Source organism: Alligator mississippiensis, chromosome 3 (genome assembly GCF_030867095.1).
Source record: "Alligator mississippiensis isolate rAllMis1 chromosome 3, rAllMis1, whole genome shotgun sequence".
Lineage (NCBI taxonomy): Eukaryota > Metazoa > Chordata > Crocodylia > Alligatoridae > Alligator > Alligator mississippiensis.
The window spans coordinates 28630294-28657169 of NC_081826.1; the positions used below are offsets into that span (position 1 = coordinate 28630294).

General features: G+C 39.6%; 1 protein-coding gene across 1 annotated transcript in view; it reads left to right on the forward strand.

The window, feature by feature from the left end:
• The window catches only part of CSMD3 (CUB and Sushi multiple domains 3), a 1325501-nt gene that overhangs the window by 1171385 nt on the left and 127240 nt on the right, over positions 1-26876 (forward strand). The window contains exons 42-48 of the mRNA XM_014603846.3: positions 2569-2778; positions 6823-7011; positions 8702-8879; positions 11797-11942; positions 16982-17062; positions 18109-18222; positions 26668-26856. Coding sequence (XP_014459332.1) covers positions 2569-2778; positions 6823-7011; positions 8702-8879; positions 11797-11942; positions 16982-17062; positions 18109-18222; positions 26668-26856 — 1107 coding nt within the window. The remainder of the gene's footprint in view (positions 1-2568; positions 2779-6822; positions 7012-8701; positions 8880-11796; positions 11943-16981; positions 17063-18108; positions 18223-26667; positions 26857-26876) is intronic.

Below are 26876 nucleotides of genomic sequence, written 5' to 3' on the forward strand. Positions count from 1 at the left end.
GATCTTAGTTTCTTACTTATCTACTGACTCTTTTCCCCCCATTTTAGAGACCCCATCACTATGCCCACTAAGTCACAACCTCCATTTCTCCCCACTAGCCTTCACAGGTCTGGTTCCTGTTCCTTTTTTATCCAAATCAGTGATATTCTTCCTCCAGCAGAGGTTGCGGGATCATTGAGAACATAGGAGAGAAATGTATCCTGTTCTCAGCTTGCATACAGAGACTGATCCCAGAGCTGCATGTCAGAGAAAATGCTGCTTGGCTGCCGTCTAGAGCATGCCTAGTGTGGACCTAATCCTCAGAAAATTTAGGACAAGATCCAAATCATTCTCAAACAATCTTTAGGCAGAATTTAGAAGCCCAAGTCAGAAAAAATATATTGAGATCAACTATACTCAGCATCTGCAAAACAATTAGATACTTGTGATTGGTCTGCAAATATGTCTTGGTGCTTAGAAGCAATGCAGATCAAGCACTTCTGTGCGAACTCCCATCTAAGCAATATTAAAGTATTGATCAGAGCTGAGAGAGATCTAAATGCTACCTATATCCCCACATGTTAGGTATTTGTAGAACACAACTAATTTGACGCAGATAACCTCAAATTCAGCACAAATCACAGTTCTAATTGCTATTTTTAGACTTCTATACGCATTTTTACATTAGAGAGACAATGGTTAAAAATCAAAAATTAATCTAGCAGCAGGGACCAGAATCCATCTGCCCCATTTTCCTTCCACTTTCTGACCACCTGAGAGGCTAAAGAGTTATTCTCCATTTGCTTGCTCTCCTTCTGACCATGTAAAAGTTAACTTGGGAGATTGCAAAACCAAAGGAGGAAACCATAGGCATGTAATGACATTGCACTTTCTATATATAAAAGAGTAATTGTATGTGTAATTAAATCATATAATAAAGTGGTTTTTTTTCCTGTAGAAAATAAAATGTTATATGACTTAGAAAACCATTCACAAAGTGCGTATGTTGTCCAACAACAAATCTCTAAGATGTAGTGACAAACTTCCCTTTAGATATTAAGGTGTAGATAGTTATAAAAATATTTATGGCATTTGAATAATTAAATTGCCATTACATGTTTTCTATTAAACATTATATTAAATCATAGTGATTGTCTTTGCCAGAACAACTGATGGGGTCAATCATCTTTGTAATTGAAGCACTGCATTATCATTCTATACTTGCGCTAGAACACTTCAGACAGAAAAAAACAAAACCAAACCTGTTTAATTGTACCTTATTGAGAACACTATAAAAAAAGAAAATGTTTAAAGAGCCCTCCTTCCAATAATTGGATGATCAACTTCTTCCCCCACCATCCTCTAATATTTGTAACAAATCATCTGGATCAGATAGATTAGCTACCACTCATATAATAAGCTTCCTGTTGTTCATCATTGAATCAATCAAAAGTCTCTCTCTGTTTACAAGAGCATCATATAGCACAGTTTGCTAGGAACTGCATGTTTAATTATTAGGTTGAGACACTGATAAATGTATCCCATAATATTAGATTCTTTTGTTTTCTTTTTGGTTTTTTTTAAGCGCAAGTAAGTTATGGATGCATTATTCATTCATTTCATTAATTTGATTTAATGCTCTGTAAGACATAAAAATTCAAAACACTCTTCATTATATTATACTTAGATATAACTTTATCTACCACTGAAATGCACCTGTTTTTTAGGTGCAATTGATTGCTGTCGTCTTAATAATATATAAATAATAATAATGTTTCCCATTGAAATTCCGCTTCACCCAGTAACCTATGATTTCCTTGGAGAGCTTTCAGCCAAGTACTACTTTTATGGTTTCTTTTTCTTTTCAAAGGAATCAAAGTAAGCTCTATCTAACTGAATCTAGAAGGAGATTCTAGATAGGCAAATGTAATTACCAATAGTAAAATTTGACTTTGGGGCTAAAGGTCCTTTTTTCTTTGCCAGAATATACCAAAGAACAATCACAGATTCAAGGCTTTATTTCATCCTTTTGGATTGATAACACCTGCAATAGCAGCAATCTGTATCTTTTCTTCATATTAGACAAGGGCAGTGGTGCTCAATGCCCAATCCATTGGCCAGATTTGGCTCGCAGAGCTATGTTATCTGGCCCATGGGGCTCCCTAAAGGTCTGGACATTTGACAGAGTGGGATCTGTGGCAGCTAATTGCTGCTTCCCTGGATCTAGAGTGCTAGCATGGCACTGCAGGCTAGATTGAGAGCATGGAGCCAGTTAGGGCAGCATGAGACCTAGTCAGGGAGCACAGGACTGATTAGGCCTCCACACCAGCCTCATGCCACTTATCTGTCCCATAGAGCCAAAAGATTGAGCACCACTGGAGAAGAGGAAAGAAGGTTTTATTCGGAGTAGCCAAGATTATATTCTGAGTTGATGGGTTTAAGTTAAGAATCTCGTTTGACTATTTCCATATGTCTGATATCAACATTCCATATGACCGTTACCTCTTGTTATCAGGATATAGTTTGCATAGTTGAATATATTCATCTTATTGATACCGCATGCTTTTGTTTACCAATATTATTTTCCAGGAGTGCATTTGCAGTTTGTAAATTTTTCCACTGAGACAATACACGATTACTTAGAAGTAAGAAGTGGATCTACTGAGACTAGTACTGTTATTGGGAGACTTAGTGGTCCTCAGCTACCATCTCCTCTGTTTAGTACCACCCATGAAACCAGCTTATATTTTCACAGTGACTATTCACAGAACAAACAAGGGTTTCATATTATATATCAAGGTGAGTTATTTGATACACGTATGCATAAACAAGCTGTTTATTAATAGATGTTTTTTTCTCTTCTTTGTTAGAAGATAAAAATGAAGGTGTATTTTGGAAAAAAAGATTTGTCCACAATTCAAAACTGCTGTGTTATGTGTTAGATAATGAGGACAGTACTAAGGTGGGATGGAAAAGTTCCTCAATTCACAACACATGATGATTTAGAACAAAACATGAATGTTATATGCTGTTAAACCTGCTGGAATTTGGACAATATTTTGGTGATAGTATGCCTGCTTATTGCAAAATAACTTTTACAATATTTAATAATCTAAAAGAAACAAGAGCCCCAGTTGAATGTCTTGTATCATAATGCCTCATAACATCATTCTGGAGCACTGAGTGCATAATGCCATTCAGTGAATATCTAGGCCCCTGACAGACATTAATTTAATTGCATGATCAGGATGCAACACATTTTATCTCAGATTCCCAAAAACACATGGCATGATTTTTTGGGATCTGGCATAACATTTGTCAAATCCAAATCATATTACAGGAGGATGGGGAGCCCATGGATGGGAAGTCCCAGATCCTGGGTTTCCCACCAGCCTGGATGTTCAAAGGGCATTGCGGGAAGTACAGTACCAAGTATTGATTTCTGATGCAGTGCTTCCTATGCTGTCCTTTCAGCCCTTTCTCCTTCTGTTGTGTCATTAATTGCCTTAATATGTGTCAAGCTTACTGTTTATGATATGATTAACACATTAATCACCTCATAAATGTAACATATGCCAGGGGCCCACATCTACTTTAAGCAGCAACTTGTGAGAATGCCCAGCTTTGGAAAGTTCTCAGACAAGTGAACTCCATGAACTAGTGATATATCATTGCCTTAAGTTCCATGACTACAGACTCATTTGCAAGGAATAAGTCTGTACTGTTTGCAAAAAGGATCCAATTTTTAATACAATTACCATTTTCATGTGTGGCTTTTAAGAGGTGGTGAGGTTGTTACACTATACATGCTTTCAAAAGGAAAAGGGTTACATTTGTAGGTAAATAGCTTTTGATTCTATAACATCATGGAAGCCACTGGAGAGCATACCTTACTAGAAAACATTGGTGCATATATAAAAAATCATTACATGACTTGACACCCTGATATTCATAGTCAGATTTTATTCACTTATTTAAATGAAACTATTTCTGAAAATTTAGGTTTTGTGCCATATGAATAAATTAATATAAAGAGAGACTTAGACTTCAGGAAGGCCTTCGATACAGTATCCCACCCCATACTGGTGAACAAGTTAAGAGGCTGTGACTTGGATGACTACACAGTCCGGTGGGTGGCGAATTGGCTGGAGGGTCACACCAGAGTCGTGGTGGATGGGTCGGTTTCGACCTGGAAGGGTGTGGGCAGTGGGGTCCCGCAGGGCTCGGTCCTTGGACCGATACTTTTTAATGTCTTCATCAGCGACTTGGACAAGGGAGTGAAATGTACTCTGTCCAAGTTTGCAGATGACACAAAGCTATGGGGAGAAGTGGACACGCCGGAGGGCAGGGAACAGCTGCAAGCAGACCTGGATAGGTTGGACAAGTGGGCAGAAAACAACAGAATGCAGTTCAACAAGGAGAAATTCAAAGTGCTGCACCTAGGGAGGAAAAATGTCCAGCACACCTACTGCCTAGGGAATGACCTGCTGGGTGGCACAGAAGTGGAAGGGGATCTTGGAGTCCTAGTGGAGTCCAAGATGAACATGAGTCGGCAGTGTGACGAAGCCATCAGAAAAGCCAATGGCACTTTATCATGCATCAGCAGATGCATGACGAATAGGTCCAAGGAGGTGATACTTTCCCTCTATCGGGTGCTGGTCAGACCGCAGTTGGAGTACTGCGTGCAATTCTGGGCACCGCACTTCAAGAGGGATGCAGATAACCTGGAGAGGGTCCAGAGAAGGGCCACTCCTATGGTTAAGGGCCTGCAGACCAAGCCCTACAAGGAGAGACTAGAGAAACTGGACCTTTTCAGCCTCCACAAGAGAAGGTTGAGAGGCGACCTTGTGGCTTCCTATAAGTTCATCACGGGGGCACAGAAGGGAATTGGTGAGGTTTTATTCACCAAGGCGCCCCCGGAGGTTACAAGAAATAATGGCCATAAGCTAGCAGAGAGCAGATTTAGATTGGACATTAGGAAGAACTTCTTCACAGTTCGAGTGGCCAAGGTCTGGAACGGGCTCCCAAGGGAGGTGATGCTCTCCCCTACCCTGGGAGTCTTCAAGAAGAGGTTAGATAAGCATCTAGCTGGGGTCATCTAGACCCAGCACTCTTTCCTGCCTATGCAGGGGGTCGGACTCGATGATCTATTGAGGTCCCTTCCGACCCTAACATCTATGAATCTATGAAGAGCATTTTTAACTCTACTGATATGCAGTACTTTGGAAAAGCTAAATATTTTTGTGATTAGTATTTTATACCACAGCTGCAGCTATACAGTACATATTGGAAGAGAGACCATTGCAAACCTATAAAGTATTAGGGGGTATTACTAAGTGGGGTTCAAGAGAAGTTGGAGCTAGACTGTTCTCAGTGGTGGCAGGTGACAGAACAAGGGGCAGCAGTCTCAAGTTGCAGCAAGGGAAGTTTAGATTAGATAGTAGGGTAGTAAAACACGAACAGATCACCCAGAGAGTTGGTGGAAGCTCCATTCTTGGAGGCTTATACAAGCCAGATAGATAAAGCTTTGGCTGGGATGATCTAGTTGGGGATGAATGCATCTCAAGTAGGTCCAAGGACGTAATCCTCCCCCTCTGTGTGGCACTGGTCAGGCTGCACTTGGAGTACTGCATCCAGTTCTGGGTGTCGCACTTCAGGAGGGATGTGGACAACATGGAGAGGGTCCAGAGGAGGGCCACTTGCATGATCAGGGGTCAGCAGGGCAGGCCCTATGAGGAGAGGTTAAGGGACCTGAACCTGTTCAGCCTCCACAAGAGAAGGCTGAGGGGGGATCTAGTGGCCATTTACAAACTGGTCAGGAGGGACCAGCAGGCATTGGGGGAGTCCCTGTTCCCCCAAGCACTATCAGGAGTGACAAGAAATAATGGTCACAAGCTGGCAGAGGGTAGATTTAGGCTAGATATTAGGAGGTGCTACTTCACTGTCAGGGTGGCTAGGATCTGGAACCAACTTCCAAGAGAAGTGGTGCTGGCTCCTACCCTGGGGGTCTTTAAGAGGAGGCTGGATGAACACCTCACCGGGGTCATTTGACCCCAGTACTCTTCCCTGCCATGGCAGGGGGGCGGACTTGATGATCTGCTCAGGTCCCTTCTTACCCTACCAACTATGAAACTCTTCTTCGCCTAAACCAGAGCCAGACAAAAGTCAGTCCTGGTGCTTCCTAAAGTACAAAGATGTTTCTATCTTCTATCCCAACAGACACCTTCCAAATCCATGCTTTTTAATACATGCCAGTAAAAGTGAGGGAATGCTGAAATTTGCTAAGGGTACAGTAATGGACATACTTCCCATATGAATCCAGGATTTCTAAATGGTATCAAATGGAGTTTCTACTGGATTATTGTTCCTCATTTCCATAAGATAGGCCAAAATCTCTTTGATTTCCATTGCATTTCTCATAGAAAGTACTGATAAATGGCAGATACCTAAAGGTAAAAATACATGCTATAAGGCCTCATCAGCAAGGCTGAGAGAGACTCCATAGCTGGATGTTTCAACTACTTGCCTAGAATGTGAGAGAGACAGGGTCAAGTTCCTTTGATGTCTGCCTTAGAATAAACTAGGATGAAATCTTTGCTGTGAATCAAGAAAAATAGGACCTTCAACCTGGGTCTTTCATTTCACAGGTCAATTATATACACAAAGATACTCACACTGTAAGGTTCTCCTTCATTTGATGGCATTTGAGAGAAAAGATGGAACATTGTGAAACTTCCTTTTTTCTCTCCAAATTTTAAAGCTTCTAACACTAAACCACTGAGATACAGATCACAACTGATAGCCCAACCTAGAACTCTTTAAAATTATTATTATTTCTTTCAGCTTACCAGTTACAAAGTTGTCCTGATCCCCGGCCATTTCGAAATGGTTTTGTGATTGGGAATGACTTTACTGTAGGACAAACTATTTCATTTGAATGTTTCCCTGGATACACCTTAATTGGAAATTCAGCACTGACTTGTCTACATGGAATCAGTCGTAACTGGAACCACCCTCTTCCTAGGTGTGAAGGTATGTATTGAGTAAAGGTATGTATACCCCCTCCATATATCCCAACCTCTTTAGGCCAAATCAGACCTCTGTGGTTTTTTTTCTTAAATTTATTCTTGTATCTAATAGCTGGCCTGAGAAGGCCTGCTTATGATGGATTCTGGAGACCGTTATTGGAGATAGCGTATCAGCTGAATTTGAAGGCCTGTATTTTTAGAACAGAAATGTTTTCTCTGTAGAGCTGTTCAGAAATATTTCATTTTCAAGTTGACATATGACATGCAAGTATTAACACTTTCCTTGAAAGCTCATCAGAAGGAATGATAGAGAGCCTGTACTGGGGATAAAGGCCTTGGATGTGTATGATGCAGGATCAAAGCCCTTCCTGCTCTGATCTATAGCTAAAAACTCTGAACTGTGAAAAGCAGGATAGTTAAACTTAAGTATTCCAGACCAACAACCTATTTGCAGTTCAACTTACATTTCACCTACCACAGTATTTCTGTTGAAGACGTGTGTTGATAATCAGATATTTTTACCTGCCTTTGTTTTAATTGAGAATAAGTGTCTGTTCTCCAAAGCATAGAAATAACATTTATTTTTCTCTGTCTGTCTAACCAGAGAGTGAACATTTTTAAATTTTATATTTCCTTAAATATGTTTGTCTTAAATTACTCTAAAATTAAGGTTTCTTGAAGAGCTCTATCCTCCTTTAATGCAAACAACCTGAATCAGATTTCACTAATGTTTTATCACTTTGATTTCCTGTCCTGAAGTGGAAATTGAATTAATTTTAATTTCTTTAGAATTCTGATTTTTCTAAAATACATGGTTCTGATAAAGCCTTTCACAAATCTCACTTGTTGTGTTTCCCCTTTGTATAGTTAAAGGCATCGCCTCAAAGCCTTTGCATCTTTATGTGGACACAGAAAGTCTAAAAGCAGCACAAATGCCACGTGTCAATCGCTAAGGCTACAGAGAACCAATTAATAACTCTGTACACCTTCACATACCAAAGAGCCAAGGTAGATAGGTATAGGCCATAGCAAGTATATTCACATCCAGTGTAGAAGTGTACCTACATCCATATTCCGCCATGTCAAGTCACACCTACTTTGGAGGCCTTTTGCAAGTTTACTCCTAAGGAACACACAGCTACTTTTCAAGCAATGGCACATTGGATATTTTGTACCCATCCTTCTTTTGTGGAGAAAGTGGACACACATGCCCAAGCCAACTCTGCCTGTCCTTCATCTCTTACAGATGCCTTATGAGTAATAGAGGCAGGAGTTCCCGTACTGTCAAACAGTTTGTGTCTGGCTTACCTAGGGTCACAAAAAAAATCAATTTTCCTGTCCTTCTTTACCTTGTACTCCTGTACAAGACGAGCCTGAATTTAGTTCATTGTCAAAATAGATTGAAAGCCCAAACGTGAAGTCTTTACTCAGTCAGAATTGTTGAGAATGCCAGGATTACTGGTAGATTTGACTGTAAAATTCAGGATTGCGCCTCCTTATGCTTTGTAAGAAACTCAGTACTTCTTATGTTCTATTTACAGCTTTACTACTTTAATTTTTCACAATCAAATTAAAGTATAGGAATACTGAAGGTGTTTTGCAAGTACAGATTTAACAGCACTCACTATGTAGAAAAGAATACCAAAGGTATTTGATGCTTCTGCAGTTAAACAAAAAAAATGCTTCTTTTGTAGCTCTCTGCGGTGGAAACATAACTGCAATGAATGGCACCATATACTCTCCCGGGTACCCTGATGAATATCCCAACTTTCAAGACTGCTTTTGGCTTGTAAGAGTTCCACCTGGGAATGGAATCTACATCAATTTTACAGTTCTTCAAACAGAGCCAATATATGATTTCATAACTGTCTGGTAAGCAGGCACTTTTATCTTCGATTTATTCTACATATGACACTATGTAACAAAGCAGAAATTAAAAATAACACCTTAGTGATTTGTCATGGATTTCTGCTTAAAGTCTGTGTTCCTTCTAGTGACAATAAGTGCATAATTTGCAAGACTAGAGTAATTGTAATATTGGCTTATAATATTTTGCCTCATGAGGTAATTAAACAATAATAAAATACACTTTATGGATAAAAAAATCAGGGAATCTTGTTCCCATTAAAATCAATGGTAAAATACTCTTTGGCTTCCTTGGTGAAGGATCAGACCTAGTAGTTTGATAATTTATCTATTGGGAGTTGTTATTTATAGTATATACTGAATAATATTCCAGTAACTATCTCCACGTAAAGTAAATTTTGTGGCCAGTTTCTCTGCAACCTAACCTTATGAGAACTCCAGGGTCTCACTGAATCAAGAAATCAGCCTTCTGATCAAGGAAACATAATGAATACAAATATTGACTGATATTGGAGGCTACTATATTTAAAAAATCAAAACAAAAGAAATTAGAATATGATAACAGCCAGTTTCAGCTGGGTACAAATATTATGTGTTCCAATGTCACATTAGGAATAGTTTTAGGAAGTGATCCTTTGGCTTTGCATACAATTTTGAGTTTGGAGGTGGAGGATTGGATGCTTTTTAAACACATAAAAAGAAAATGTATTCTTGACCTTGTTTTTACTAATATATAAGAGTTGATCAAGAGATAATTATAGTTGAATCATTAAACTATAAATCTAGTTCCTGAACAGAACAGAATGGGGCCCTAGTGCTCTTGGACATCTGGAACACAACACAAGGACACATACGCTAAATAATTTTCTGGTTACTGGAGTACCTCTTAGGCACTTTCATATGAAATCCAAGATCTTAGAACAAAATTGGCAGAATCATCTTTTACTGAAAATACAGTTCCATCAAAAGTAAAATGCTTCATAAATTTCAGTTTCACCAAAAATACCTGGAAAAGAATTCCACCTGTATCAAAATGCCCAGTTTCAACCTTTGCAGTTGAAATTACTTTTAAAAATGTTTTTTTATTGTATTATATATTACATATTATAATATGAAATTTTATAAAGAAAACTGCTTTGGCCAATTGGATTTTTTTTTAAATTTTATTTTGTGCATAGTCTAGAAATGTTGGGGGTCCCCTTCTGGCTTGGAATGAAGCCAAATTTCAAACCCTCTAAATTCTGCATGAAGCAGAATTTCCACACACTTATGTTGAGTAGCTGTTCAAGGACTAGGTAGTGAAGTAAATTGTCAATACTGTGTGCCCAGCTTTAAGCATATTGGTATAAAATATTGTTATTGATAAATGCAAGAAATCATCATATCAGGAAAGATTGAATGCATATAGCTTGAAGGAATGAAGGCATGGTAATAGAATTGGAATGCAGAATTGAGTTACAATATGAAAGTCTCCTGAGGTCAGTTATGGGAGATTCATCACTGAAGATACTCTGAGTAAGGCTAAACAAAGCACTCATGAATAGTCATTATGAACAAACCTACATATTGCAAAGGTTAGCTTAGATGACCTGCCAGGTTTTTCCCATCTCTAATATCTATGATTCAATTTATCCAATAAATTTTTGGTTTCTACTAGCCTGTTTGTTTTCAGATAAATTGCTTAGCTAGTCAAAAACCAAGACACATGAGTGTCTATATTTTTACTAGCACACAAAAGATGAGATTCTTTGAGTTAAGTACCTTCTTTATGTTTAAGATTTTTGAAGAAAATATAAATGCCACATAAAATTGTGCATGTGCCAGAATCAATTGTATTTCTTTACTGCTAAGCACTTTCTTTTAAATGAACCAATTTACCCAAAATTACAACTATAGAGAAATAAGAAAACACTTTTAAAGGAAGGTATTTACATAAATGATTTACTGAGCCAACAAGACACAGCTACTGATATAAAACTCGATGTGACATTGTGCACAGTATGGAGTTGTTTAAGAATCTTTCAGAATATTAAAAACCACATTTTTAAATGGCCTATAATGTTATACCTACAGTAAACATTATGTGCAGAAAATTGCATCCTAGCATGTAATTCTGCCCACAAAGCAGGTACTTGAATGTGAAATTCTGTCATCTGACATTGCTTTAAAAATGGCTTCAACTGAGTAAACAAAATCTACTGGCATAGATCTACAGCCATACAGACTTAAGATGAAATCTTGTTCCCAATTATATTAATAGGTGTTTTGCCATCAACTTCAGTGTGGCCAGGATTTTATACCTAGCCTCCATAAATACTATATGCTGTCCATTATTTATCCCATCTGTATATGCCTTAATTACAAGAAAATGTGAGGTCATACTGGTAGAATGGGGGAAGATAGAGGCAGAACAGAGAAGAAACTTTAGATATAGTTTATGTATCCTTAATGTCTGTATCTGTAAACTTGGATATTCAAACAAAGGTAAGATAGGGGGAGGCACACCCCCAAATCCACTTATTGAATAAAATGTAGTCTGCAGAGAAAATTTAGCATGTTTATTCAAAGGGGTAATAGGTGGAAAGCTTGTACACAGGGAAATCATGAACCACCATGATGTACATCCTTTCAGGAAGCATTTTCCAGCTCATCATCCAGTTCACACCTTTCCTCCTTCTCAAAGGAGAATACACAACCTTTGAAAATTCTGTTTAATTTATTTGTGTGTAGAGTCAATCTACATCTTTAGTGTAGTCAATTTTAGAAAACTTTTCCACATTAAATATGCATTTGTAAAAATAGACAAATTCTGAATTAGTAAAAATGACCTATCTACCAAAATTATCTACCTCTTTGTAAACCCTGTACATTTTCCTAATGCTACTCTTAATATTGGATTTATTTTGATATCTTTTTCTATTAGGGATGGGCCAGACCAAACATCTCCTCAGATTGGACAGTTTAGTGGCAACACCGCTTTGGAATCAGTCTACAGCACCTCGAATCAGATTCTAATCAAGTTCCACAGTGATTTCACAACAAGTGGTTTCTTTGTACTTAGTTATCATGGTAAGTATAACACGCATCTATCCTTACTAATTCTTGTCTAATCAAAGCTCACAGAGAAAATGTTTTAGCTTACTATTACTAAAATAAAGTATTAAAACTAAAATGAGATATGACTAATGACTATTACTAGACCTATTAGACTATTTTAAACTAGTAATATATCATACTCAACTCTGTCAACACTGAGTCCAGAAGCAGAACTTTAGAAATAGGGCTAACCAATGTAAAAAACTAAGATGCCTCTGGAAGCTTGGATATTCAAAAGAGGTAAGATAGGGAGGCTCCTCTAGAGTTAGGGACTAGCTCAACAGGAGTTTTCAAGGTCACAAGTTTGAATGTAAGTGACTAGCTTGAGGCTTAACAAGGGACTTATGCATCCAGGAGTAGAATTCCCAGCCCAAACTTCCCTGCACTTCTGAAAGTTAGCTGTCTAGGACTAAGATTCACAAAACTCATCATACCTAATGGAGGAATGCTTAAACCAGCCAATAAGAAATGGGAAGAGGGGTTGTGCATCTGAAATTGTGCCTCTTCTCAGATGTTGGTACCTACTTGAAGCCCTGAATAAGGCATCTGTGTTGAGACTAGGATGAACAGCTCAAAAACTCTCTCTCAGTCATCCCGTTGTATACAGGTAACTGGCTCATTCTTTGAAGGTACTGATTGTACTACCTATTTTTTCTAATAGCCTAAAGGTCAGAGTACTTATCCAGGAAATGGGAGGCAATGAGTTTAATGCTTTTCTCAGACTGAGTTCACATCCATGTTTTCTGCTTCCAGGAGATTGCCCTAACTTTCAGGATATATGCCTGGCTTGGATGGGGCACTTTCAAATCCTTCTGTTGAAGCTTAGCTAATGCTTAGCAATGGATTGTATGTCCAGAGAAAGCAGGCAAGAGAAAGAAAGATAGGCATGCCCTCAGGAGCAAGTGGCGGTCCCTATTAAGAGAGTTCTGGTCTCTTCTAGGGGAAGAGTGTTTTTATATCATCAGAGTCTAGCCCAGGAGTAGTCAGCCTGTGGCATGCATGGCACAGGTAGCCTTGGTGTGTGGCACATGGCAAAGGGAAAAGGATAGGAAGATGTGGCAGGGAACAGAAAGCAGAACAACAGATCCAGGCATTGGAAGAGGATTGGTGTGGCACTAGGGAGGGGTGCAGGGCTTATTTGTGGCACACCTTCCAAAAAGGTTGGTTTCCATTTGTCTAGCCTATAGACTAATTGTTGAGTGTTTTCCCAGGTGATGTGATTTTGAACTTCCTCAGGCTGATGTGATCTAAGTCTTGAGATTCTGGGTGGCTGCTGCAACTAATAGGCTATTGCATAAAGATTATGACAAATGCCTTTCCTTATTTGTAAATAAAAGTAACCAGGGCTACCAAACTTAATGCTGTTCAAGTGTGGTAGCCATGCTCAGATCACCCCTAGCAGATCTACCTCCTCCAGAGACGTTGGACTTGGACATCCAACTTATGAATTTCAATAGAATTTTGGTAGGAGATAGGTACTAAGGTCTGCACTGACCTATGGAGGCAACATATCTGATCATATGCTGCAGGTGAACTGTACTTAAGTACGTTTTCAGACAAAAATGTAGACCCCCAGGGAATCTGTGATGTCTACAATTTTGTGTATGCCAGGTCAGGTCTGAGAGAGGGCAGACCTGAGCATACTCTGCCCACCCAAGTCTTCTGACATGCTGCATGGATGGAAGTTTGCTAGTGAGGCTGTTCTGGACTCATTGGCAATGTCTGCTTTCAGAGTTGTTGCTCAACAACAGGCACTGGGGAGTTCAGAACAACCTCACTGATGAACTTTGTCTCTGGGGTCAGTCAGCAGATTTTTGTGGGATGCAGAGTGCTCAGCACCATGTTCTCAAGGGCATGCTTATCTTTCCCAAGGACAAGTGGTTAGACAGTTTCTGTGAACCATTTACTTCAATGTAAGCACCTCTTCCACATGAGTCCCATTTTAAGCACCCAGTTTCTTTGTGAATCTTATCCCTAGTCTTTTTTTGGATCATTCTTATATGTCTACCAAGCTGTATACTTTTTGGCCTCATGATTCATGATTCTTTACATCCTGTGTGAGCAACTTACAACAATAAAAGTGATGGAGAAAAAAATATAGAGCATAGATAGCTTTGGAACTAAATTACTGATTTCTCTTTTAATGAAATACATTATCTGGATTCTTGTTTGAAGCCATTTTTTATTCAATTGGTGATTCAATAAGAGTTGTTCCATGTTTCCTAGATGTGCTTTCTTTTATATTACATCCCAAGGCAGGATAAGTCAGTGATGTATTGATTTAACAGCTTCTTCAGTGTGCAAAAGACAAAAAAGCAGGGTGAAGAGTAGATATCAAGTACTAACTAGCATCAACACAAAGCCTTTTGTGAGTAGCTTCTTTAGTTGATCACAGCAGGTCCAATGCTTCTCTGGTTGAAGGGGCAAATTATGAGTGAATGAACACAATGGTGCAAGGACTTGAAGCCTTTACAGTTCTAAAGTATAGACCAGGAAGCTGCATGGGAGATGAAGCAGGATTCCTAGAACTGCTGCATCCTTTCCTCGTGGAGATAGACAGGGATGGGTAGAACAGGTAAAACACTGTCTCTCCTCTCAACAGCCTGGGCAACCTAATTGAGCTGGCGTACTTTAATGAGAGTTGGCTTAGTACCTTTTAAATATTTGATGCTGCTGCTGCTGTTGTTTCTGTTGCATGCATTACAGTAGAACAAAACACTTAGCTCAGTTGATGTTCTGTTTTGCTGCTGATCTGTTTTTCTGTATAAACATACAATATGAATTAATCTTTTTCATGGAGAGATGAGCCAGATCCATATTTGCTGTCGAGTGGCTTCAGTGATTGCATTGGAGCTAAGCATATTAATTCAGATGAGAATCTGGCCCACAGATTTTCTATCGTGTGACTTGCAGAAAGGGGCTAAGCCATTGTTTTCAAATATTGTTGTTTTGGAGTGTAGTTGATGCATCAAATGATAATGATTGAAAAAAAAATCTTCTTGCAGAACTACTTTTTGGAATACTTGCTTTATTTTTCACCTGCTTCACCCTTCTCCTCCCCACAACCAACCCAGTTATGCTACTGAGTATTCTATGTTTGGATAGATGATTTTTCTACTTCAAATTGGTTTTGGATAGGAAAAGTTTGTGATAAAGATACAAAACAAAACATTGAACAAGTCTACTAGGACTTTTGAAAGACATTCAATTAAAACCAAAACAGGGTCAGGTCAATAATCTCAACAATCATGTCTTCTGCCATACCACACGTACATGACAGGAGGCACAGTTGTGGGATCAGAGATCAGATCCAGATCATGCCCTACAGCCATTGCAGGGAGTGTCCAGGAGCATGATCTTAGGGTCCACCTGAGCTGAGAAGTAGCAAGGGTGCCCTGTGTGCCTGTGGCTTAGAGCACCAGTCATCTGATCAGTGCTCCCAACCAGTGCAGCACATAGGAGCCATTTGCTCCAATGCGCTCCTGCAGCTGGCAGTGCCAGTTGCTAATTAGCACTCCCAGTCACGGGAGTGCATTGGAGTATAAAGAACTCTAGTATGCTGCCAAGTCTCAGAGAGATGATCAGTTGACTGGTGCTTTCAGCCGTGGGAACACACCAGAGCGATGGGTTGCTATATACTTTTCCAACTGGTAGTGCCAATCAGCTGACTGGTTCTCCCAGCCACAGGAGCACACAGGAGACCTTAAGGCTAGGGGCAGACATTCAAAAAGCCTGAGCCTGAATTGATTGACTCTTTGCAGGTTAGTCTAACCTGCCTAGGCTGAATAAGTTTGTCACCTCGCAGATATCTCCTCTGGGCTGAAAAAATGCAGGCATATGCCTGCAGTGGCTCAGGCTAGAAGCCAGGGAGATGCTAGAGCAGCCCTCCCTTCCCCTTCAAGATGCGGAACTGAGGGGGGGGGTATGACCAGGCCCTGGCAGGATGTTCTAATTAGAGAGTGGTTCCTCCACCTCCACCCACCCCCCCGACCAGCCCAGCAGGGAATTGATAACACAGTGTGTATCACCCCTAACTCAGTGCTTATTAGCACATTAAGAAAACGACAGAGGGATATTACCAGCTACCTGTTGATTCTGCCTTTGTCCCATCTGCTACATCAGAGACTGTAGCCAGCATGTGGTCTGCTAGCTAATGCTCAGAGGTGTCTGTGTAAGGCAGAGGGGAGGAGGGATTCCTGTTTAGCAGGGAGTGATGAGGGGAGGAGGGGAGCAGGAGGAAGCCAGGCAGATGCCTGCAGTCTCTGTTGGAGCTGCAGCCAGGTAGCAGATGGGAGGGGCCAGCTCTACTTTGGAGCAGAGAGCCCCACCCCTCCCCCCAGCCCAGAGAGCATGCTGGGATGCTGGCCCAGTCTGGTTTAATTTAAACCATGAAGGGGCCTGGGACAAACATTGGAAAAACTGGCTTGACTCAAATCAGTTAAATCTGATACTATATACAACCAAGTTTATCTCAAACTGGTTTCAGCCATTTTCAAACTGGTTTATGTGTCCTGAGCATCTGTTCTGTTACAGTTTAAACCAATTTCTCATCACTTAATCCAGTTTATGTGTAATCTTTGTCTCTAGCCTAAAGGTTCTGCTGTGCTCCCAATGCCAGGACTGCTGATCAACTGATTGAGACATTAATTCCATGAATATGTGGTTTGGTTTCTACTTAAGACATGACTAACTGGTTAACCATGTCTTAATTGTAACATCTGACAGGGATGTAGGATCCAGTGCAACGTTGGTTTGCAGACAGAATTAGTCTCTGTGGTGTTCCCAGACTATGCACGAGAAGAATTTTCCTCTTAATACTGTTTGGTTGTTTAAGATAGTAGGAGCCTTTAACTTGGAAAAATGTATCTACATCTTTGCATACTTAATATTTTGAACTCCATATTTTATGGTTGCTTTTAGATTATGTTCTACACAATGTAACAATATGGTTGTTGTTTGTTGATTACCTGTTAAGCAGGATATTCATTCCAGTACCTTCTTTGTCTTTATAGCTTACCAGCTTCGAGTGTGTCAGCCTCCACCAAGTATACCAAATGCTGAAATTTTGACTGAGGATGATGAATTTGAAATAGGTAATGTCTGTTAAATGTATGATCATAATGTATTTCAAGGAGAAATGCTAAACTTATCTAAAGTAAGCTCCGCATCGGTTAAGAACCAGCATAAATAGCAGAATGAATTAATAGTTTCACAAAACACAAATCCATTTGGATTTTAAAATAAAATATGGAAGAAGCCATTTTTCCTCGAGTATATCTGCTTGCTGAGTTCTAGTTATGTTTCAAGAAGTGCAGCTGACACAGGAACAGCTTGTCAAACAGTGTATTTGATAACAATTCCCCCGTCCCCCCATATATTTATTTGCACAGTTCAAATACTGAACAGTAGATGCCAATCTTAAAATATTTAAAAATATATTTTAAAGTTTTGTAAATGATCTTAAGCCTTGGATTGCTTGCATTATTGAAATTTGCCACTGACTTACAAGCTAGTTTTTTCTAAATATTATAAATTATTGTTTTCTTCTTTTCGGCATACATTCTTGGAAATTGCAATTTAAAATCTTTATTTTTTTCACTTTTCTCTCAAGTCACCATGGTTATAACTGTTAGGCTGCATTTTTTTCAATCACTAATTAAAAAAAAAATATGAAGAATTCTGTGAAATAACAAACACAGTTCTTATTTTGAGCTTTCCAATTTTGAACCTGACCCTGAAGTTTTAACTGAGGCAAAACTTTTTTTCAAGTAACTGGATATATTCTCTGAATAAAGATTTCAGCAGTCAGTCTGTTGCCATTATACCTTTATTTAGTACCATGATGACTACACAATGAATAAATAAAACTTGTCAGACATATGGTTTATTTAGGAAATTAGCTAAAACTAAACCCAGTGTAATTATTGGGATAAAACTATATTTTAAACCAACGATAAATATATCTCAATGTGCAGCACAATGCTTATTTACATTTCTTCCAACTAATCAAGTTATTAGGTTGGTGGTCATTTAACACATTATATACAGCAGAAAGAGTACTTCATTTATCAATGGTACTGTCAAAGTTAAAAGTCCCTCCTAACTGTTTTTTAACAATAATCTTCTTTTTCTCAAATAGGAGACATAATAAGGTACCAGTGTCAACCGGGGTTTACACTGGTTGGTAATGAGATTCTGACGTGTAGATTGGGAGAAAGACTACAGATGGATGGAGCTCCACCTACTTGTCAAGGTTTACTATTCTTCTAGTCTTTTCTCTGTTGTGAGATGCCAGCTGAATGGTTTGCAGAACTCAGCTTTGCATTTAACTGACACAGTAGGCATATACTACCTGTTCAGACTAATATTAATATTTTCAGTGTTTGGAATGGTAAATCTGAAATGAATGCTCATATAAGATTTTTATTAATAATTTAAGACATTTGATGGATTGTAAATGATATAATCGCTCAATGCCAACTTTCAGTGGCATCTTGTGAAGGTAAATTGTTATATTCTCAATGAATGTTCCAAGAAGGAGCCAGTCTAAATAAATAAATAAATTTAACCTGAGAAAAATGTCTTGAATTTGAAAGCTTATCTGACTTTATTCCAACCAAGCAGTTGATCTAATAAAATATATCACCCCCAAAAGTTCTTTGCTTCTCACATAACTCCTGGACCCCTATGGCTACAACATCACTCTAATATTAAATAAATTTAAATAATTTTGTTTGCCATATATAATTATAGCTGCATATTCTTAAAGCATGTAATAGGATAATACATTCTTTAAAAGATAAATAAGTAGATTCTAAAAAATAAAATAATTTTGTTGTTCTTTCTCTGAAGGAAATTTGAGGGATTTTTTTCTAAGATTGTAATAAATTTACTACTTCTTCTTTAGTGTCAGTAGGGTGTTGTTGCTATTTACTTGGTGAGAGAAATGGAACGAAAAGGAATTTGCTCATAAAATGTAACTTGACAAAAACTGCACTAGAACATTCCAGGATTGGAGCTTTTGATTAGTTGAAATCTTCTTTGCATAGGTCCAAATTGCAGCTAGCTCCTTCGTGGGGTTGCAGATATCCAGCTACCATAAAGATGGGCCTGTTTATGAGGGGATGAGTAGAATAGCAAAGAAGATACAAAGAGCCTTCACTTTTTAAGTTTGCAAAGACTGAATCATAACTATAGTTCTTGCATTCAGCAACATTCCCATTTACTTAAGTGATTCATGCCATGAGTGAATCATGTGTAATAGATGTAGCATCCTAGAAGATGATATTAGTTGGATGGTATACTTGGATGCTCCAGAAGGTAAATCAAATTCTATTAGATGCTTCCTAAATTACGCTGTGATTTTTCTTTAAGTTTTATAAGATTTTTCTATAAAGAGTGGAGGTCCCTGCTTCCCATCCTGCCCTGCTCTTACCTGCTACTGGTCCCCTGCCGCATATGCATAAGTCTTCTCAGACTATATCTGCCTGCCTATTTTGACTGTTGGAAATTTTGTATAGCTTGAACAAAGGACTTCTGTTGGCCTTTGCACAAAAATGATTTCAACTCATGGAATCTCTCTCAATTGGAATACTGAACAAATACAATGTGATTTGTTGCCAACTCTGTTGTTTTAAAAAATGTCTTTAGCAACCCACTTGAATAATGATATGACAATTCAAATGAAAAATAAACTGGTATCAGAAAATAGTGATTTATGAAAATGACTTGAAAATAGTTGAGGAGATTAAACGGGAGATATTACCATCTAGCTCACCTTTAAACTTTTGCATTGTAACTTGGAGTCACATATATATAACCTCTTTTCTATAAGATTCTCCCCCTCCCCCCCAAAGGAATTTGAGTTAATTCACATTTTTAGAAATGTAACTGATCACAGTATTCTTTAGGAATAGTAACAAATTAATTGTGAATGAATCCACTGCTTCTACATGTTGATGCTTTAATATGTAAAAGAGGCTTTGATAATTCAAAAAAAGTCTCAGAGTAATGCACAATTTAGTTGTTAGGAATTTAATCACTTGTATAATTAATGTTTACAAGTCAATAATGATGACAGTGCTTCGATTTCAATTATGAGTTGAAAAAAATTACTGTTTTATATGTAGTTTCTTTACATCCTTATATTAAAATATAAGGGGTTGATCCTTTTCTTGAAGGAATAATGCTCTAATATTTCTTTACATGAAAAGTCATAAGGCTCAGTTTAATTTCCAATTCTGTAAAATGCTGAAAAATCCCAACTTTGGATTTTCATGGGCAAGTCATAGTTTCTGAAATTCAGGATATTTAGGTAGATGCCAGTGATGAAATATAGATTTGGTGACTGTCCTTGAGGTACTATTTAAACATGTGCTGTCAGAATTAAACAATTAGGGTCTGGAGGAGCTGGGGAAAAAAAAAAAAAACCTCAAGGCTCTAGACTTCCACTACTTTAACCACTTCATTGTTATATTGAAGTACTAAATATGATTATTACCTCAATTTCGGGCAACTTTCTGTTTCTATTATCAAGCAGAACCAGTTTAACAGGTCATTGTACAAATGTCTATTTCTGCCAGTAGAAAATTTTCACATTAGAAATGATGCCAGGAGAGAGAGCAGGACAGATGTTCCCATTCCTGGGCTGACTGGACCAGCAGAGCAAAGCCCCTTTCCTGCCTCTCACTCCAGGGACACCTGAGTAAGAAGCTGGCAGGGGTCAGTGCTGCTTCCTCTGCTCAATTCCTAGTGTCTAGAAGCTGAGTGGACTGAGCCTTTGGCAAAGCCCCCACCCACTCTACACACCTGGGATTCTAGTGTAGGCAGGGGCTTTGTCACAGCTACCCCAGGAAGAGCTTTTCTGGCTCTTTTTTCCAGGCCCTACAGGCTTTAAATCACTGTGCGCGCCCAGCTGGGCCACACACATGGCATTTAAAGCCCTCAGGGCTGGAAACTAACATGAGGAAAGCCTTCTCAAGCCGGCTTTCATGTGACCCCAGCTTTCTCCTTCTATGGACACTATGTAGTTGGGCAACAGAGCCCTGCTTAAAAAATTGTGGGGCCAGGAACCTGGGTGCCACTAAATGGGGTGCCACTATTTTCTAGAGAGTTATGGAGTGGGGTGCCTTGAGTTCAAAAAGGTTGAGAGCCACTAGTCTATCCTCCCCTTAAATAACTTCCAAGATGGAGATTGCACAGCCTCCATACATAATTTATATTTATTTCCTTAAAAAATACTTTGATTTTGGTTGAAATATATTCATTGCAGTAAATAATACAATTGTGAGCAAATAGGCACTGATGAAGAGCAATTTTGAAACGAATTTGATTCAGGCTTATGTTTGCTTATTTAAATTGAAACAGATTGGCTTGCTCTTAGATTATATCATTTAATACTATATTGGCTCAAGTAATTTTTTTCTCCGTTATGTATGACTAGGAATAAAAATTTTCAGCCTATATCTTCCTTTAGATCAGAAAAGAGATGCTGGCCTGTGCAACTTTATATCATCTTCCTCTGTATTTTTATCATCTGTGTCCCCTACCTAGGAGACTGAAGCTTTGTTTTGAACACTTCTTTTAATTTGTGAGACCTCAAGAAATATCCATAACCCATGATTTTCAGATATTACAATCTGCATTTAGGGACCTCAGGCCAGATGGGTGAAGAATTTTAGAGCCTGACACTAGTAGGGGAATCCATAGTCCTTAGTGAGGTGCTTAGACTACCAATGCAGTGCATGGTGGGACTCATAGAATCATAGAAGTAGGGTCAGAAGGGACCTTGTAGATCTTCAAGTCCAACCCCTTGCCTGGGCAGGAGGAAAAACTGGGCTCAAATGACCCCAGCCAGGTAGGAATCGAGCCGCTTCTTAAAGTCCCCCAGGGTAGGAGCCAGCACCACTTCCCATGAAACTTGGTTCCAGATCCTAGCTGCCCTAACTGTGAAGTAGTTCTTATGGATGTCTAATCTAAACCTACTCTCCAACAACTTGTGGCCGTTATTCCTTGTTATCCCGGGGGGCACTAGGGGAAACAAGGTCTCCCCCAAACCCTTCTTGTCCCCCCTAGTGAGTTTATAGATGGTCACCAGGTCCCCCCTCAGCCTTCTCTTGTGAAGGCTGAACAGGTTCAGGTCTGTAGCCTCTCATTGTAGGGTCTGCCCTGCTGTCCCTGGATCATGCGGGTGGCCCTCCTCTGGACCCTCTCAATGTTGTCCACATCCCTCTTAAAGTGAGGTGCCCAGAACTGGACACAGTACTCCAGCTGTGGCCTGACCAGTACTCCAGCAGTGTTGTATAGAGGGGGAGGATCACCTCCTTGGCCCTACTTGAGATGCACCTGTGAATGCATGATAGGGTCCGGTTAGCCCTGCTGACCGTGATCTCGCACTGTCGGCCCGTGTTCATCTTGGAATCAATGATGACTCCAAGTTCCCTTTCTGCCTCCGTGCTCTCAAGAAGGGAGTTTCCCATCTTATAAGTGTGCTGCTGGTTACTACTGCCCAAGTGCAGCACCCTGTACTTGTCCATATTGAAACACATCCTGTTTTTGTTAGCCCACCCTTGCAACCTATCCAGGTCTTTCTGCAGTCTTTCCCACCCTACTAGCATGCCCACCTCACCCCAAATTTTGGTATCATTAGCAAATTTGAACAGGTTGCTTTTCACCCTGTCGTCCAAATTGCTGATAAAGAAATGGAACAGTGTGGACCCAAGGACAGAGCCCTGGGGGACTCTGCTGCCCACTTCCCCCCAGGTCGAATATGACCCGTCCACCACCACCCACTGAGTATGACTCTTCAGCCTATTTGCAATCCATCTGACTGTGTAGGCATCAATGCCACAGTCGCCTAGTTTTTTAATGAGGATGGGGTGGGAGACAGTGTCAAAGGCCTTGCTGAAGTCCAGAAAGACTACATCCACGGTGACACCTGCATCCAATGCTTTTGTGACCTTTTGATGCTTTTGATTCCATCTGCTTAGGAAGGGATTCATCAAAAATTAATACATTTAGTGAGAAGTCATCTAACTTCTAGTCAATTCAAGATCTAAAGAATGGGGCCTGGTCACTTTACTCAACAATTTTGTGGTTAGTATAATCTAGGTTTCCAGAATTCCCTATTCCTAATGGGAATTCAGAACCAGAACTTCGCCTTTCTAGGATAATGATGTAGCAATAGCCAACTTGATATGTGTATTTTACACTCTGAATTCAAACTGTACCAGTTGGCTTAAAATTATTCAGGGCTAATTGGACCTGAGGGGTGATGAGACAGAAGAAGAGAGTATGACATTGTAACTTAGTGTTTATTGGTGGCCTGGGAATTTTAAAATATGCAAAATATCATTGGAAAAAACCCAGGACATCCCATCTCAGCTGAGTGACTTAACCAGTAGTCTAGAGCAGGGGTTCTCAATCCCCATTCTGTGACCCAGTGCTGGGTTACAATGGGTCAGCTGCTGGACCAGAAGTGGCCACAGCATGGCAAACCACAGCCCCCCAGAGCTGGGTGAAGAGGCTGTGGCTCCTTCTGCAGGGCCTCTGGCAGCACAAGATTTGCCCCCCCCCCCCCCCCGCCCAGAGATTCGGGGTATCCTTACCTGTCTTCTGGCCAGAAATTCTGGCCATGGTCAGCTGTGACTGTTGGGCTGTGGTTTGCCAGGCTGTGGCCACTTTCAGGCTGCAGTGTGCTGGGCCACGGCATAAAAACTTTGGTAACCCCTGGTCTAGAGAGTCATGTTCTTTCTTGTTCATGTTTTCTGGCACAGTGAATCCTAATATAAAATTTTATATTCATGTTTTGTCACCTAAGATACACATATTCATGGCTGACTTTTCCTGGTTTTGAGTGCTGAAAATTTCCATTAAGTTCATTGGTAAATAAGCTAATAGTCAAAACCAGTGCACTTTTATTTAGTTACTTTAAATATGAATTAAAGGGCCAACTCTATTCATCAGTGTTCAGCATTCAATGGAGGAGAAAGAGGCCAACAAAAAATCTAGGAACAATATAAAAGTAGGAATAATGTATATAAATTTATGTTAGGTCCTGTAGTAACAAAAATAAAATTGCCAAAAATCCTCTATTTCATATTAATATAGCTTTTACTTTAAGCAAAAAACTTCAGAGTGGAACAGGCCTTTGTCAAGACACATAAATGTCTTTCTAGAATGTTACTGCCCCATGGCAGTCTAAATGCTTGAATAAGAGTTCTCTGACTAAACCAACTTTCTGTACTGACTGTTGTCACAGGGGCTAGGAACAGACATTCAAAATGTCTGAGCCTGAATTGATTCAATCTTTGCAGGTTAGTCTAACCTGGATAGGCTAAATCAGTTTTTTAACTGAACAGACGTCCCAGAAATGCAGGCACATGTCCGCAGTGGCAAAGGCAAGAAGCCAGGGGGCGCTAGAGCAGCCCTCCCTTCCTTCTACTGCATGGAGCTGAGGGGGGCATGGCTAGGCCCTGGCTAGAGCTCTGATTGGCCCAGCAGGGAGTTGATAACAGTGTTTATCACCCAATTAACAAAACAACCGAGTGACATTACCAGCTACTTGTTGATTCTGCCTTTTGATTCATCACACACTGTAGCCAGCATGTAGTCTGCTAGCTAATACACAGACACCTCCTCAACAAAGCAGAGGAGAGCAGGGAATTCATGCTTAGCTGGGAGTGGTGAGGGGAGGTGGGGGGAGCTACAGCCAGGGAGAAGAGGGGAGGAGCCAGTCCTGCTGTCAAGCAGAGAGTTCCGCCCAGCCCAGAGAGCATGCCGGGATACTGGGCGAGTCTGATTTAATCTAAACTCGCAAGGGGCCTGGGACAGACATTGCATAAACTGGTTTGAGCCAAATCAGTTAAATCTGATACTACATTCAAACCAACTCGAGCCATTCTCATACTGGTTTATGTGCACTGACCATCTCTTCTGTTACAGGTTTAAACCAGTTTCTGATCACTTAAACTGGTTTATGTGTAATGTCTTTCCCTAGCCAGGCTGACTAAACCCTCAAGCTAACCTCCCTTTTCAAAGGTGGAGTAAATTTGCCACTCTTAATCTCAACCCTGTTAAACTCCACCTAGTCAGTAATTACTCTGAAAAGCAATCAGCAATCACTCTAAACTAGTGATATTATTTATTATATTGTCCCCTTTCTTCTTCCCCTTCCACCCTCTCCCCCATGCCCCCCCCCCCTGCACCCCCAAAGCTTTATGGCTATAGTCAGTGACAGTTAATACAGATCGGTTACAATATATTCTCTTGCATAGCTGCATGTGGAAGATGAATAACTCCAGGCTCTGCTGTGGAAAATAAGCAAAACAATTCCTTGGAGTGAGTGAAATGAGGTTATGCTAACCAGTAGTTGATGACAAAAAATGAAACCTACAATGGGAGAGGGTGCAGGCAGTCCTTTTTTTCAACCAGCATAATATTTGTTCATATTCTGGGGTCCACGTTTTGCACTCTCCCTGTTTCTGGCTGGCCAAGGGTGATGCCTAGTTCATTTCTTGTTTTCCATGGCTGACTTTAGGAACAAATCTGTCAGCAATAAAAAACTTGAGACTTTTGGTCTGCCTTTCTCTAAACTTCCGCTTCAGCTGACTGACACCTAGTCATTCAAGAAAGAATCTGTCTCTCTGTTAGATGGGAGAAAAATACAGGGCTATTTGAACTTGAAAATGTACCATGCTACAACCAAATGAATTGTAGTGTGCGCATCTCATTAGAAAATAAAAAAGGGTGATTTAAAGATATAAAGGATTAGATGTGCATAATGAATCAATCTTGTAGTAGTATATCAGTTATATTTACGAGGCTATAAGAATACCATCATACACGGAGTTTCAAAAATCCTGTGTTATATTATAGCTGTTTTTAAAACATAAATGACAGAAACCCTTTGGCAGATCTCTTGATTTTTCTTGTTGTTAATCCTAACCCTTATTTTTAAGGACCTGCTCCTTGTTTGATTACCCCTCTTCTATTCAGCATTAGGGAAAGATTAGTTGACCTGCCCAACATCAGGCAGAGTCAGTGGCAGAGCCAGGAATAGACTAGAAAGTTCTCCTTCTCTATCTGTGCTATGAGACACTGAATCAAAGAAGGGGCACCAAATGATGCATGAGAACTGACAGCAATTTTGAGTCAATTTCATTGCTGATCAAAGCAAAAGACAATCTAGGAATTGCAAACATGGAAAAATATTATTATAGGCCAAAGGCAAAAAATATTTTTGTTAAATTAATAATGACGTCTTTCAAATAAACTATGTCTGATTTGTTATTTATAGTCTGATAACCACAGACTACACTGATGCCTTCTAGTTTGGTTCACAGTATTTTCATATCTATTATTATTACGAAAAGTAATAAAATGCTGTAGTTTACTGTCTGAACAATCCAGCAAGACTTATTTAACCCACAGTCTGAAAGAACAGTATGTCATTTAGATAATATAAAGAAAATAAAGTCAGTGATTTCTCAGGCTTACCCTGTTTTTCATGGCAGGCTTAAAAATACTTGCTAATGCTGTACAAGTTTTGTCTGCTGCTCCTTAATTAACTGTGTGATGGTGTTCCCTGTTATGGAAATGAAATTACTAGGCAGATCCTTAGAAGTTAGAAAAATATCATTTCACTCATAAAAAAAATAGTTCTTACTAGAGATTGTGAAATAATCTTTGTGCTTCACAGTGCTTTGTCCTGCCAATGAAATGCGCCTAGATTCAACAGGTGTCATATTGAGCCCTGGTTACCCTGACAGCTACCCAAACCTCCAGATGTGTGCATGGACCATTACTGTGGAAAAAGGTTACAACATCAGCATGTTCTTTGAATTCTTCCAGACAGAAAAGGAATTTGATATTCTTGAGGTGTTTGATGGTAACTACACAATTCACAAC